At 39.1% G+C, this 16,487-nt stretch overlaps 1 protein-coding gene across 1 annotated transcript in view; it reads right to left on the minus strand.

Annotated features, from left to right (window-relative positions):
• Positions 1-11,885, minus strand: part of GRB2 (growth factor receptor bound protein 2) — a 53,040-nt gene extending 41,155 nt beyond the window's left edge. Inside the window, exon 1 of the mRNA XM_016212429.2 lies at positions 11,629-11,885. Coding sequence (XP_016067915.1) covers positions 11,629-11,706 — 78 coding nt within the window. The 5' untranslated portion in view covers positions 11,707-11,885. The remainder of the gene's footprint in view (positions 1-11,628) is intronic.
• Between the last annotated feature and the right edge of the window lie 4,602 nt (positions 11,886-16,487).

Genomic DNA, 16,487 nt, shown 5'->3' on the forward strand with positions numbered 1-16,487 from the left:
TGATGAGAGAGTCATCACTGATCAGCTGCGCCCTGCAGAACCCCGACTGAGCATCGCGCCTAGAATCCGGGCTTGTGCCCTGACAGGGAATCAAACCTCGATCTCCTGGATTCTAGGTCAACACTCAACTGCTGAGCCATGTCCGGCCGGGCTGTAACAGTTTTATCTTAATGACAGGGTCCTGTTAGGGGACCCTGATTGAGAGCACAAGTAGCACTATTATCTTGTTCTATGCTCGCCGTAACCAGAACACTGAATTTTGGGGCTTCCATACTTATATTTGATAAACAATATTAACTCAGTAAATGCTGTCAGGTCTATGAAAAGGAAATCTTGAGCTTCTTTATTTACTTGAACAATTTTCTTTCAAAGGCTTCAGGAAAAGCTATTTCATTTTCCACTTTCTTAACTTTAGAAACTAACATCTAGATAGCAAGTTTCAAGTGTATACCACTCTGGATATACACATACCTGTTAAACATAATTCATATTTTGGTGATGGAGAAAGTAAAAGGTTTAATCCTTTCAATTTCTGAAGTTAATAAAACATTGATGTTAAGTTCATGCTATTTTTTCTTTTTCAAAAAAAATTTTATTTATTGACTTTTTAGAGAGAGGAAGGGAAAGGGGAAGAGAGAGAGAGGGAAAGGAAAGGGGGGAGGCGAGGGGGAGAACGACACATCAATTTGTTGTTCCACTTATTTATACATTCACTGGTTGATTCTTCCATGTGCCCCGACCCAGGATGGAACTGGCAATATTGGCGTTCGGGGACGATGCTCTAACCACCTAAGCTAACTGGCCAGGGCAAGTTCATGCTATTTCCAATTCATGGAAAGTTCTAGTTAAAAGAAGCTCCACTTAAACACACTATTCAATATTTTGTACATACAAATGTGTAGTAGAAACCTACTTCCATAAAACATTTCTTTAAAGAGGGACAATGGGGTCAGGGGAATGAAGCTTGAGTTTGAAGGCACTCGGCTAACGTCTCTTACGAAATATAAAAGAAGAGCCGTAATTATTTTGAAGCTCTTGCACGTGTCATGCTATTATCAAATACAGCTCATGTCTACTTTTATAACTGCCAAATACACTGAAAGGCAATTACCCTTCCAAGTTTAAGTGTTCTAGGACAACACCAACAACTCTTTTAGAGCTGATAATATGCTTTGCTAATGTTAGAAACAGAAGTCTCAGCAAGTCAGGCATATCTGGACGGACAAAGCAGTCATGAGCATTTCTAAATTATCTTAGAAAACTCTTCAATACTCATGTCTGACTAAGTGTGTTTCAGTGAGAACTCCCAGTGCATATCTGTAGCATATCTCTTAAAAGAGTGAATTACTAAATATTATGTGTATCTTGAACCCTTTGCATTAAGCACAGTGCCCTTCACCCAGAAGATACTCAGTAATTTGTTGCTATGATTCACCAAGATACCGGATAAGTAGTCTTAAGAATTCATCCAAATTCTACTATCATGACATACTCAAGGTAAAAATAATAAATCAACCAGACCTAACAGATTATCTATACAACACTCCACCCAACAACAGAAGAATGAATGTTCACCTCAAGCACACAGTGGAACACTCTCCAGGCCAGACCACATGCTAGGCCTCAATAAATTTAAAGGGATTGAAATCATCCAAGGTATGTTCTACAAGCACAGTGGAACTAAAATAGAAGTCAACAACAGAAGGAATTCTGGGAAATTCACAAATATGTGGAAATTAAACACACTCTTAAATAACCAATGGGTCAAAGGAAAAAAATAACAAGGGAAATGAGAAAATACTTTGAGAAGAATAAAAACAGAACCACATATCCAACTTTATGGGATGCAGCTAAAGCAGAGTATATAAGGAAATTTATAGCTATAAATACCTGTATTAAAAGGAAATTTGTACTATAGTTCATTTCAATTGAACTATTGTTGCTATTCTTTTATATATAAAAGAAAGGTAATACAAGGATAATTTTCCATCAGGTTACTTGAAAGTCTGTAGATGAGAAGCACATCATTTTTGTGAGGCCTTTAATATCTAATAAAAAAGGAGTGGAGTGAGGGAAAAAACATACAGAAATCTTCCACTTTAATATACAATACCAACAAACTAATAGCTAAATTTGAAAATTACTTCTACAGTCTTTAAGGGCAACAGCTATTCAGGTGGGCGAAGTTATAGTGGTAGGTGGTCAAAGAAGACAGATAAAGGGCTTCTGAATACAGAATATGAATTTCCAAGTTAATGAAAACATAAAAGTATTGGTTCTTTCTACACAAGTAACCGAAATTTAGGAAACTAATAATGTTAATCTCAAGGAAAAACCAGGAGGGCTAACTAGTTTCCACTTCCAGCACTATGTGAGGCCATTCATCTGGCTATCCGATGTGGGCAATATTAGCACAACTTTTAGAAAATTCACATCAATTTCAGGCTCAAGATCTACTCTCTCACTCAGCTTTAACAGGTAACTTTGAGAAAGTCTTAATCATTATGATCTTCTCTGCTAGCATGGCAGCGAAATCCTTTTGAGCTATTGCTCTCTGAAGAGGTTCAGTACAGAAACTCCATCCATCCTTCCTTCCAAAGCTGAAGTACCTGCTTACTTTCATTATTAAAATTTGTAATATGGTTTCAATGTGTTTCTCACTGTTCCCAGAAAGTATACTAAAAGTAACTATGGCTATATTCACTAAATGTTTTTTCTGAAAGGTTACAGAAAAATGGCGGTGATTTTTTCTGGCGAGAGAGTTTGCCTTTTACATTTTTTAACACTTAAAAAAAAAAGTCTGTATTGATTTCAGAGAGAGGAAGGGAGAGGGAGAAAGAGAGAAACATCAATGATGAGAGAGTGTAATTGACTGGCACTCTCTCCTGAATGTCCCTCATTGGGGGTCAAGCCCATAACCGGGACATGTGCCCTGACCAGGAGTTGAACCGAGATCTCCTGGATCATATGTCGATGTTCAATTGCTGAGCCATGCTGGCTGGACCATTTTTTAACGATTTTTGATTACTTAATTTTTAAAAAGTTATCTGGGTGACAGGAGGGAGTATGACCTTTCTTTTACACGTTTCTATTAAATAATTATAATAAATGTTTAAGAAGAGTAAAATGAAGACCCTTGATTTTTTAAATGCATAATAGATAATTAAAACGCACTAATAACTTCAAATCTTTATTCTGCCTCTTAATCTTACTTTTCAAAGCCAAACATTTTATAGAAGTTGATAAATAATAGAATGTAAGCTTGACTAGAGCTAAATATGGACAAAGACAAGGATGGAGAAACGGATAATTAAACCTCTGAAAAACTACTATTTGGTCACATTAGTAATTTTAACCCAGTTTGGAAACTGACCCCAATCAAAATTAAATACAGCCCTGGCCAGTGTGGCTCAGTTGGCTGAGCGTCATCCCGTGCACCAAACGGTCACTGGTTCAATCTCCAGTCAGGGCACAGGCCCAGGTTGCAGGCTTGGTCCCTGGTTGGGCCGTATAGGAGACAACCAACTGATGTCTCTCTCTCTCTCCCTCTCTCCCTCTCTCTCCCTCCCTCCCTCTCACTCTAAAATAAATAAAGACATATTTAAAAAAATACATAAGAAAGCATATAACATTACTTTCATATCTAGTGTAGGAGAAAGAGAAGCTAAATATGACTAGATGTCTGGGCACCATGACAAGTTATAGGGCTAATCTGTTTGTTCATAAGGAAAGGGTTTGAGCATGTTTCTAATTTATTGTCATATATTATATATTCTACTTAAAGCCTATGTAATAGCCCTAGACGATGTGGAGGACGCTGGTGCCTCCTGCACCAAGAGTTTCAACATAAAACAAATTTGCTCCATGCAACTATACACAGTGATATTTTTCCTTGTAAGAAAGCAAAATAGGACTTAAGATGTTTGTTCACTTATAAACTGGCATCTGGAAAACTACTGTAGTGTTTTTGTTTTTTTCACTTTTCTGATTACAAAATTAATATATGCTTGTAAAAACACCAGTGACAGAAATGCATGCTGTAGAAAGTGTAAGTTCACCATAATCCCAATATCCAGAGAAAACCGTCACCAACGTGACAGTTTTCTTTATTTCTGCAGTACATGTCAGGTGAGGATGTTTCAGTAAGTCGCTCTACCTTTTTCTCAAAAGCTCTCACCAGACCTCTTGGCTCTAAAGCTAAACATTTGCAGCATCAACTAAATAAAACCCGGTCTGTCTGTCTTCCCATCTTTTTCCAAACATGAGTTAGGATGATCTCCCTCTAAAAGGGATTCATTTAGCCAAAGAGGTAAAACTGAATTCTACATCTATGAATACACACCCAATTTCCCAGCTATCAAAATTACTATTAACTTAACCTGACACAGCTATATAAGCAAATTAATCACCTGAAGGAATAGCACAAAATAAAACGTGCCTCAGAAAAAAACATGTACTGTTGTCAAGGACCTTAGATGCTGAGTAAAGAGGTTTAATCAGTTCAAATTGGTTTCGTGGTCCTATAAAACACAGCCAAACTGTAAAAGAATACTCAGTGCTAAAGGAGGTTAGAGAATGAAGCAAATACTAGCTGTGCTATTACTGTGTATTCTCGCTATGGTTTATGGGCCATCCTCATTTAACTTGATCTCAAGCAGGTAATCTGCTCAGTCCTCTTGGACAGCAGAGCAACATGCATTAAGAGCCTCCTTTGAGATTACGAACTAAATCATCAATAGCAACCAGCTAAATATCGAGCAACAGAGAACTGGTTAAGTCAATTATAGATCATTAACTTTAAAAATATTTTAAAATATTAAACTATTAAAAATAATTAGTAAAACTAATATGGAAAATGGTAACATATGTTGTATTTTAAGTCCACTACAATTACAGCATTATAAAAATAATAATAAAGCCTAGATGAGATCTGAAATAGCAAAAATACTGGAGTGAAAGGTTAATGCAGGATTCTGAGTTTCCTATTTTTTTCCCTACTAACATATGTTGAAGTAATTTTAAACGTAAAGTAAAATGGAAATATTGCTAATAGAATGCTATAAATATATTCTTTCCCCCTAGCAATCCGTTTCAAACCATACATATCTATGAAAATAATGACGCAAAGAAGACATGCAACAAATGATCAATATCCTCACTGAAAAGATATACTCCTTTCTTGTTCTCTGTGAAGCCTACAGTTAGAAGGTCCAAATTGCATTATAAGATTATTGTGAGGACTAAAAGGGAACGCAAGTAAAATACTTAGCTTAGTACAAGGACATACTAAAGCACTCTATATACTAGTTACATGGCTACTTTTTAAGAGGGTCCATTTAACACTTCTCTGTACAAGTGTAGATATTATTCTGTGTTGATACAGATTTACATCACTACAGATTTATTTCACTTTAAAATACCATAATCTGTTTATGTAGCCTCCTAACGATTGGCTACTTAGGAGTTTTTCCCCCCAGTATGGTTATTCCATAGATTGGAAAATGCCCTTTTTTACACATTTTAACAGCTATGAAATGCATCTTACAAAAGATCATATTTTATCATTTAATTGAAGAAATTTCTTTTCTACCCATAAGTATTTTTTTATTGAACTTATTGGGGTTACATTGGTCAATGAAATTATATAGATTTCAAGTGTACAATTCTGCCCCCCACATCCCCCCTTACCTCTGATAATCACCATAGTGTTATCTGTGTCTATGAGGTGTTTTTCTTTGCTTAATCCCTTCACCTATTTCACCCTGCCCTCCAGCCCCACTCTGCTCTGACAGCTGTCAGTCTGTTCTCGTGTCTATATGCTTTTATTTCGCTTGTTTATTTTGTTCATTAGATTCCACATATAAGTGAAATTATATGGTATTTGTTTTTCTCTGACTGACTTATTTCACTTAATACCCTGAACAAAAGCAAAGATTAAGAGCTGACTTAAAGACTTCCAACCCCACAAGGGCACCAGGGGCAGAGTCTCCCCTCAGGAAACAGAGTGAGGGATGGCCAGGAAAAGCAGAAAAGCCCACACTTAAGGTCCTTAACTCTGCAGATCTGGAACATCAAGAGGGAGGAAATCACTTTTATTAACTACTTAGTTAGGGACTCTGAGCACACTATTGCCCTTAACTTTTTAATTTAATTTTTCAATTACAGTTTACATTAGATATTATAGTAGTTTCAGGTGTACAGCATGTACTTTATAATATGTGGAAACCAACTTATTCACACCTAATTCATTTAGGACTCATACCAGAAAGCCAATGTAATAATTGTGATAAGAAGTACATTTCTCAGGAGGAAAAACCCCAGAACATGAGGTGAAAGCACCTGGAAGCGCTAAAGCACCATGTAAACGTGAATTAGCCTTGCCATTAGGGATAAGGAATTCATATTCAGCCCTCACGTTCCTGGCTATCTAGCCAGAGACAGAAGTAGATTGGCTACATTTTTCTCCCCCCTTTTCCTTGTCTGTTGCTCCAAGTGGCATTTTCAATTTTGAAGATGCCTTTTCCAAGGTTAGAGACAATCAAAAACTTATCCAAGGTGTCTGATTGTTGAGACATTTCAAAAGGTATGCATTTCCTTCCACCAATGGTAGAAATAAACATCCTTATGTCTACATTTTTTTAAACTTAAGAATTTTTTTTTTTAGAATTCTTAAAAGTGGAATTGCCAGGTCATTTTATGTTCTGATACATATCACCAAGCCACCATTCAGAAAGATTTTATTGGTGCAAATCTCCACTGGAAGGAGGTGACAATACCCATTTCTCTACCCTGGCCAACAGAGGGTAAGGGTCAATCTTTACCATCTTTTATTTTTTCATTTCTTTCACCACTGAAGTCAACTTACTTTTAGATAGGATGTCTGATAAGTCACTCAGTAGAAGCTGTTGCCATTGCCTGGAAAGTGAGCAAAGCAGGGCTGCAGATACCTTACATTTCCGGTTTACTCATGACAGTTAAGAGGGGCATTACCACACTCTAGAGGGAGAATTGCAGCCAGACCTGAGCTCAAACCCCAACTCTGCCACTTAACAGATGTGTGAACCAGAGCAAGTTACTTGATTTCTGAGCCTGTTTCTGCAGTCATAAGATGGGACTAATAACACCAACCTTCTAGTGCCCCAAATTAGAAATAACGTGTAACTTCATGGCATATAGGAAATGCTCCATAAATGGTAGCTGTTCAATAATGACTTCAGCTACTATGGCTCACAGAGGTGAAACTTGAAAGACCCCAAAGGAACAGTGCATTTCCTCACTTCTTTCTTTCTCCAAACAGGGATGACTGGTCTTCAGCCATCCTCCCAAAAGAAGTCTTGTATGGGAACAGAAAGTTCATTCATTCTTAGCACCTATTTGGAAATAGTCCATCCAGATGACAGGGGGATAAATGAATATAATGAAAGGCAAACAAATTACCTGCTATAAGAGAACTCATTCTCAAAAGAGTAAATACAACATTCTGGGCTTAGTCAATAAGATTGGTAAGAATTCTTATCAACAAAGAAATGCTTCTATAAAAGCATACTGATACCAGGACTTAAAAAATAGTGAAGAAAAAAGAAACAGCCCAACCTCTTATTTTTTTAAGTTTGGCAAATTCAAACACCTGAAATGGACTTGTGTACCAAAATCCAGCTGTTGTGAAACTGGAACCAATCAAACCCTATTTCTCAGAAGCATCCTCAATGGGCACTCTTTTCTGTTACACAGGTGGCTTACTCAAAGGCCCCGGACAGCAGGAACACCTATGCAGGCACTCATCTCTCACAACCTGGTACTGCAACATTCCAGACTGGGACCCCAGGCTTACCTCCCCGATACCCATTATACACACAGAACACTTTTCTTTCATCAGCAACTAAAAACCTTCAGAGGCTTCTTACAGACAAAATAAAACTCCTGAGTTTTTCTTATCTGACTCTAATTCTACCTTATTTTCTACTGTGTCCATCATGGTCTACAGCCTTATTCCAGCATTCCTCTCTCAAACACAAGTATACCCCCCACCCCACCCCGCTGTTCTCACCGAGCCCCACCCTATTCATCCCCCAGGGTCCAGGTCAAGTGACTCTTCCTCCTCACAGTTTTCTCTGGCTTCAGCTCTTACCCATCTCTTCCCTTCCCAATTCCTCTGGCAGTTGCAGGGTATAACACAACTTCAGCAACCCATTAAACACCAGTGCACTATGAAGTACTAAGTTTGTGATCTGGGCCACCGTTTCCTCATCTGTAAAATAATAAGTCTAAATTAATAGATTGTAAAAGGTGTTTTCCTGTTCTAAAAATCCTCTAACTTTACATACTGCCATGTACTGTTTCAGATATTAATCTCACTTCTCTTATTTGATTTTAGAGTACCTGAAGGGAGAAAGTACATCTATTTCTTCCCCAACTCTCAAAGCAAGTTATCCCAGGATGTGACTCAAGGAGATGCTCAGTAAAGGAGACAGTGAAACAGGGACATCAGTGCTGAGATAGAGACGACTTCAAAGATCTGAGTGTGAACCAAGACCTAGTTCTAAGGCAGCTTGTGAAGCCAGTATAGGTAGTTAGGGCGGGACAGAGTAGAAGACACTTAGATGGTCCACTGATGGCTCTCTTCTAGAGTCAAAGGTATGCCTTGAAGGAAAACAAGAAGCTGACTCTAGAATGGAATGAGCACAGGTTTGAGAGCTCAAAATGTTCTTAATTCCTATGCAGCACTGTTTAAAGTGTGTGTACATAAGCCTCTAAGTGGCAGGTGCAGCTTTTAGGTGAGCTCAGACGTTTACGTGCTCTCATATTCAAGGGCCCTGTCAGCGGAGAACTCCTGGGACTGTGTCAAGCCCGCCCCACAATGGTGGGGAAATTTAGGTTTAGCTCAGCCATGCAAGGCCTGAAACCTGCAACAAAAGAGCAATTCCTCCCATTTCTATGCCCCAGTGCCCTCCTCAAGAAAAACACAAGCTTTCATAAGAGGGAAAGTAACAAAGGCAGATATATTGAAGCATTCAGTTCTATTTTAGGCTTCCAGTAAAATGTATTTAGTTTTCTCAAGGCAGATCAAGTCAGTGTGTAGATGGAAAGTAAGGAAGTGGTCTGCTGGATGACAGGAGTCAACATTAACCAAAAGTTAACTAGGAACTCCAAGACACAAAAGGATGTAATCCTTCCAAAGTCTAGTCAGAAGCAGACAGTAAGCCCCTTTCTATTTCATTATACCCAAACAAAAGGTATTCACACCAACATGCAGATGCCTCCTTTGTCAAGAGAGGCAACTATACCCCTATTTGAATCAAGTTAAACTAGTCAGTGCTATTTTAGCCACTTCTAAACAGGTTGTGGCTCACAACTAAGATCCTAAGAGTTATCAAATCAAATCAGAGCTACTCAAATGAAGCCAGTTACTCCCTGAATAATCGAAGAAAACACTGCCTTTGTTTTTGTTTTTTTACTAACAGCTCTTAACACAAAGCCATGTCCCTCACGGCCCTCCTCTTCACACTCAGCTGTTTCACAGAATTAGGAGACAAAGGGCAACTACTGTATCATCTTTTTTTTTTTTTTTTGGAGTAAAGCCACAAGATTACTAACAAACAGCTAATGGCCACCATTCAAAAGCAATAATGGCATTATGACTTCATATGCCAGTTATCTACCAAATTGGAAAGAACCAAATATACGTACTTTTCTCTCCCCAGAGAAAATCTGAGAGTAAATGGGAGCACACTGATTACCTTTCTCTCCCATCATGATATTTTCTGGAGGAATGTTAAACAGTATCACCTTCTCTAATTATAGGGTGGAGAGAGAAGGGTTTTATACTTGTTCAAGAGGTTACCAATTTAAGTTGGAGAACTTATAAAATGTTCACGGTCTAGGAAAAACTTCAGTGCTAGTAAACATGAGAAGTTCTTGTCTAAAAATTCTTTAAAATTATTCTCAAATCCCTCACTTTGTTTTACTTTGTTGCTTTAGTACTAAATATGCAATGGGATAAACTTAAGAGAAAAATATGAACCACCAGGTTTTGTTCAAGTTTCTTGGGTAAGCGTAATAGAAAAATCAGTTTGGATTTAATAAAAACCCAAAACGTGGCTCCAAAGCGTTTTCGTACAGGCTACAAATGTGAGTACTTAAGTAGCCAATCTTATGATATCACTAGTGGGTTACCTGCTGAAAATAGTAATCACCTATGAAAACATCAAAGTACCTCCTCTGTACACCAATGATAGAGTAATTTAGCAGTCTAAGTTACAATTGCTCTGGTTTCTAGCTCTCTAAGAAAACAGAACCAGAAGACATATGTCACTCTAAAACCTATATAGCTGGTCTGTTTGCTTTCTGGCAATTTGGTGCTGACTTTGAGAATATCCTCAAAAAGCCTGGCATCACAATAACACCTCTAAATAGACCTCAGAGCTTCCTTCTCCTTAAAGGGCTCTTCAAGATCTCCTTTTCTGAAGTGCAACCTACACACCCAACATTAAACTACTGTGCAGTAACTTCAGAGAACTCTATGCCTCTGGCAATGAGAACAAAACAGTAACTCTCCATAACTTAAAGAAACAAACAAAAGAACTAGTCCTTTTAAAAAGGACCATATTTCTACATTTCCACTTTCTTCCTCTTTATAAAATTCTCATTTCATTCAGGGATACTCAACAAACGGTAGCAAATTCCAGCAATCAGACTAAGGCTCAGAGGAAAAATGTCAAAACCTGAGACATGGTGAGTATGCAAACACTAAAATTCAAGTTTTCCTCACTTAGAGTTGACACTATTAGATAACACCCACCCTTGTAAAAAATAAATTATATATCCAAAAGGGCAAGCTGCTCGAGTCAACTAGGTAAACAACATAATTAACATGTGCCAGGTGGAAAGTGAATCCTCCTGTAAATAGTGGGGCTCAAAATTAGCTGCAAACTAGAAAGAAGCTTATTTTTTTTTCTAAACTGTCAGCAGGTTTCTTTTGTGCAATTAGAGTATAATATGGGGTAACTGCTCCTCAAGTTTCTTCTAAGAATATCAAAATCTGACTTGCACAACAGCAAACTGAACCTTATTATTTAGAACTCCATTAATTTTCAAAAAGAATAGAAATACACTGAGTTCTTTAATGAGTTTTGGCATGTATTTCTAACTACCTCTCTAAACTAAGGAAAATTAATTTCTAACCAACTAGGATCACATTCCAGAAGGCAAAAATCTCTTGACTATAAAACAAGACTGAGTGCTTTTACATAAATACTTCAAGTTTAGGTCTTTCAAAACATCCTCTAATTTTTTAATAAAACTCTCCAAGGTAAATCGACCTACTTCCTTACGACAGTCGTATTGCTTTGACTTTACTTGAAATAGTACCAACATCAACAAGCAAAAAGAAATACTCGAGGCATTCACACAAAGGCAGTTAAAGACCATACATCACACACACCACCCTCTTAAGTCATATTTAATATTCTACTCAGCGTCCATCTCAGCTATCCACATCTCACACGATGGTAAATGTTAAAAGTGGGCAATGAAAAAAGGAGCACAGCTTCTTTGTGCGTTATCAGGCCAAAGAAGGTAGGAGAGTACAAGGAGAGGCCATCTCAGCATTTGCTTGGAAGCAACACTTACCTTGAGGATGTCCCCTCTTTTGAAGCTCAGCTCGTCGTCTGCAGTGGCTTTGAAGTCATATTTGGCGATGGCTTCCATTCTGAGCGCTGCTCAGTGCTCAGCAGCCCGAAGCAGGGGGAAGGGAGACTTCCCTGCTGAAGCAACCCAGCGCTCTGGGCTCAGCCTCGCCTCTCTTCTGGGACTGGCTCCTGCACTCCGGGACACACAATGCCACCCTGAATCAGAAGACGGATGATTGAGAGAAGTGGCTAGGATCGAAGGCAGCCCCGCCCTGCCAATCGGCCTGCTGTCCCAGCCCCCACGCCCCCTGGCTCGGCTGGCTCAACCCTCCTCCCTCCCTTCCAAGCAAGAACCCAGATCTCCTTCCTTTTTTCAGCCTCAGGCCCAGGCGACTGACAGCCCCGCCGGCCAATGGTGGCAGCTGCTCGAGCTATTCCAGAACACACTTCCTCTTCCTTCCCGCTTGGTGTGCAGGAACCGGCTGGAGTCCTGTTCGGTCTCCACCTTTCCTCCCTCACCCCTTATGCTCTTCTCCAGAACGAAATGCAGCCCACTGAAAGAAGACCTCCCCGTGGAGATGGCACTCTCCTCTCCTCAGTTAAAGAGGCCTATCTCCCTCCTTTCCCTCTGCTAACCTTTACTGCTTTTCTGAAAATGCTGGGTTCCCTACCCACAGTCAAAAGCAAGCAATGCAGGCTTTGGTCCTGGGCTGCTTCTAACTGTTCTCAGAAACTAAACCCTAGTCTGCTCCAAGGAAAGTGGCACAAAGTGAACACAAGATCTACTTTTTCATTCAATTTACTACTCTGGGCACAGGACACCAGAGAAGGAGGTCCAGTTCAGCCTTCTGCTGGTGGATCTTTTGCTGCTCTTGAAATAAGGCCCCCTCTTCCCTGAAGATTCCCAAGACTTTGGGGTTCCCAACAGCCCTTGAAATAGATATCCAAAGTTCAGTATTCCAGAAGCAGCCTCCACGTTATTTCTAACTAGCCTAAGGAGCAAAGCTGATGACCTAATCTACACTTGAAAGGAATCCCTTTTACAGAATGAGCTGCCAGATATTGTGTCTGGGGAAAGAAAGTGCAGGGAGATGGTGCCAGAAAGTCGAACAGAAGTCTCTGTTACCTGAGAACAGCTGCTTTGCTCGGAGCCAGAGGAGTATTAACTAAACTGATGCAAACTGCATTGTGCAGGTGAAGAGTCTGTAACAACCCTCTGGTCGTATCCCAGGTGATGGGGAACTGTGGGCACCACGGACAATCACTGCCATAGCAGAGTCTCCCACCCTGAATGTGGGATACAGCCTAGGCCTCGGCAGAACTGAAGGAAAATAAAGCCCCATCCTTGTTTCGTCCATCACTGTTTTCATACGGGCTAAATAAAAGCAGCACACACCATGAACACCAGCAGAACGGGGACAGATTATTTATAGTGACACTCTTCTGGGATAATAACCACCTAGCGGAGAACTCCTTTGAAGGGCACAAGTGGTTCTTATCCTTTTGTTCTAAAGTTAACAAGTGGGGCATTAATCAAGCATAGCTGCAAAGGGACTAAGCAGTAAACCAGAGGGGAATGTTAAGATTAGAAGGAAATGAGTATTACCAAGGGGAAAAGAAATCACCTGGTAATAAAAAGTCCTTCAGTCAAATTCTAAAAGCCAAATATTCTACTGCAGGTAAACTCATAAACCAAACCAACCTTTATTCTATCAGGCCAGACATAGGATATCCTATGTGGCGCCGGCCCAAAGAGAGGAAAGTAAAGAAAGCATTCTATCAAATATAAAAAAATACAAAGATTAGTCTCAGTATTTATTTCTGCATGTCCTCAAAAACCCTTTACTTATACCCTCTGTAGTTTATTTATCAAATAATTCATGTATATAACTTAAGAAGCCAGAATATTAAAAACTTTATGAAAAAGAGGAGCTCCCTACCCCAACACCCACAAGCAATCACTCTCAATTGTTTTTAGCTTTCTCTTTGCATTCACTTAAATATTTCTAAATAACGTGCTTCTGTTGTTCCTAGTTTATTCCAGCCATCATCTGTCACCTGAAAGATGAGGCCCTACCTGTTCCACCCTGCCAACTTCCCCTTGCCCAGTATCTCAGTAATATCACATATTCTGGTTTAAGCAGTAATATTACAACATGAAACATTGTTCATGGGTGATTTAAACAACGTATTACAACAAACCTTCCTTTCTAGGACAATCCTTCCATTTTTCCCAGCATTAATAACTGCCTTTCCTTTTTTGCTACTTTTAACTGTTCACATGCTCCAAAATCTCTGCTACATGCCTATCAGTATTTTCCACAGACCTGACCACTTACTTTAATGGGTCTCCAGGTCTAAGTGTTAGGACTATGTATCAATGATAGGAACTTGAATAGTAACTGGACAGATCTAAAAAAAGGGGAGTTTCAGACAGAAACCCAGAGCACTGTCACTGTCGAGGTACTATGTAGTAACAGAGTATAAACGCCTGTTATTCAGGATTTCAGACAGCTGCAGTGTAACTGAGCAGCCACAGCATAAAAACCAAGACAGTTTTCAACACTTGTTTTTCTGCTGTTACTCAACTCATCTAGCACAGATTTCCTAGAAAAAGTTTAAACAGACTAACACATGAAAATCATGTTTTAAGTGACTACTGCTTTATGAGATACAGTTTGATAGACATGAAACCCAAATATAACCAATACTTCTGTGCCAAAGAGAGTCTCATGAAGAAAACCTGAAGATGTTAGCTTAGTAGGCTGGCTATCCACAGAAAAGAGCACACAGGCCAAAGGAATTCTAAAGGGTGTGTTGTATTAACGACAGAAAGAAATTCTATCAGATACACAACACTAATTACTAAAAGGAAGAAATCTGAGAATGAACACAATGTATAATCATTTCAATAGAGATGTTGCTGTTCATTTCCCAAGAAAATGGGTTGGGAGTACACTCAGCACTGAAGCCTAATGAGAGTATGTCTAAACTGTTCCCAGCACACACCTCCGCAGCCCATCCCAAGCAGTGAATTTTAAGAAGGCAAGTATCCTCAGCTGGAAAATGGAAATAACAGCATCTACCTCATAAGGCCATTTTGATTACTAAAAGATACAGCAAAGGCTGTAGCAGAGTCTCTGGCATAAAGCACTAAGAGGTGTTAACTAGCATCACCAGTCCCTTTTGAAATATCAGTCCACGTTTTCACAGTAAATCTAGAACTTCTATCTACATACAGACTCTCTGATAGGCAAGTTAACAGTCCTATTAAATAAAAACTTTAAAATTAAATTGCTCCACATCACAGTCCTAACAAAGCTCAAATATTTATACATATAAAAACTAATCACATCTATAGTCACTTATTCTATTAGGCTTTAAATATTTATTCTGTAGACACAGAAAAGTATAATTAAAAAGTTGAGTAATTTAAAGCCACATTCCAGTCTAATTATTTTACGGCCGTACTCTGTAACAACAGTTTTGGTCCTCGGACCAGCTGCATCAGAAACTGATTCACTATGGGGTGCCTTCTGGAGTTCTGCAATGTAGTGGCCTTAGGACCAGAACCTAATTTTATATAAGACTCACAGGTAACTCTCATGCCTGCTACATTTTAAGAATCACTGCTGTACTACTATAAGGGTGCCTTAACCAGATTTTAAACTCCGAGTTCCAGATAATGCACTACAATGTCTTTGCATAAAGTAAAAATGATGCATATTCACTTGGCACAACTGGGAAAAAGTCAACTTTGACAAAACCAAAGACTCTCAATGGTCATTCAATAGTGCCAGAAAGTATTGAATTAAGCAAGTAACTACTAATTTCTCTCAGGAGAGCATGATGGGTCTCTATTCTGTATGACGGCATTTCTCCAAAATCTATTACTCTTCTGCTATAGGTAACAATTAGAACTGCTGCTGCACAACATGCAACACAGTAACAGGAATTGCTGAGAAAAATCTCTAAGTACTACCAACCAGTAGTACTTAAAACCCAGTAATCCCTCACATCTGAATACACTTGCTGAGGAAGCGAACAGCCTCAAGCATTTAAATGCTTGCTTTTAGTATCAAAGAAAGCCTATTAAAAGCATTAACTTCTTTTTATTTTGGAATTCAGAAAATTTTAAACAAGGGAAAGGGGAGCAGAACAAAGTTTTTTCTTTCTGTCAAAAAAAAATTTTAAAAATCCAACATTAACAAAAAAGGTTGATTCTAACACATGTGGGAAAAGAAGCCGGATTTTTAAAAGTCTGGTAAAGTACACGTGAAACTAATATAACACTGTGCGTCAACTATAATTTTAAAATAAATTAAAAAATTTTAAACGCCTGGTTTAAAAAAAAAATTAGTACTATTACAATGGGCAAGCTCTGACTGATCAAAGTTCTAAATAAATTCTATTCCCTTAAATGTTTCACGTTATCTTGATTCTACGGCAATGCAGGTAGGTCTATGGTTGGTTTTCCTTTTCTACCTCAACTACCCCCACTAAAAGCCAGAGAGAAGTCATACAGCCCCAGACCGGCCGGATCTTCCTTACTAACGTAACAGACACGGGGAGAAGAGCGTAAGCAGCTTTTACAAAAAGCATGACCTGAAAATGAAGAAAACAACTAAAACTCAAGCGAGACAAGCAAGCTGTGCTCGTGACCTACTGGCAGTATTGACTGCTCAGGGATGAACTCAATCCTGCGAGCCTCCCGGCTCCCAGGGGGAGAACTCGCGTCCCGCACGGCTCTCTAGCAACCCTTCTGGCTGACGGAAGGAACACAGAGGACGCTTCAAAGCGAAGGATAGAAGCAAGCGCGAGGGTATCTCCTCCGCAGAGAACACGGAACCCGTACAGGAG

The sequence above is a fragment of the Miniopterus natalensis genome, chromosome 17 (assembly GCF_054644295.1).
Source record: "Miniopterus natalensis isolate mMinNat1 chromosome 17, mMinNat1.hap1, whole genome shotgun sequence".
Lineage (NCBI taxonomy): Eukaryota > Metazoa > Chordata > Mammalia > Chiroptera > Miniopteridae > Miniopterus > Miniopterus natalensis.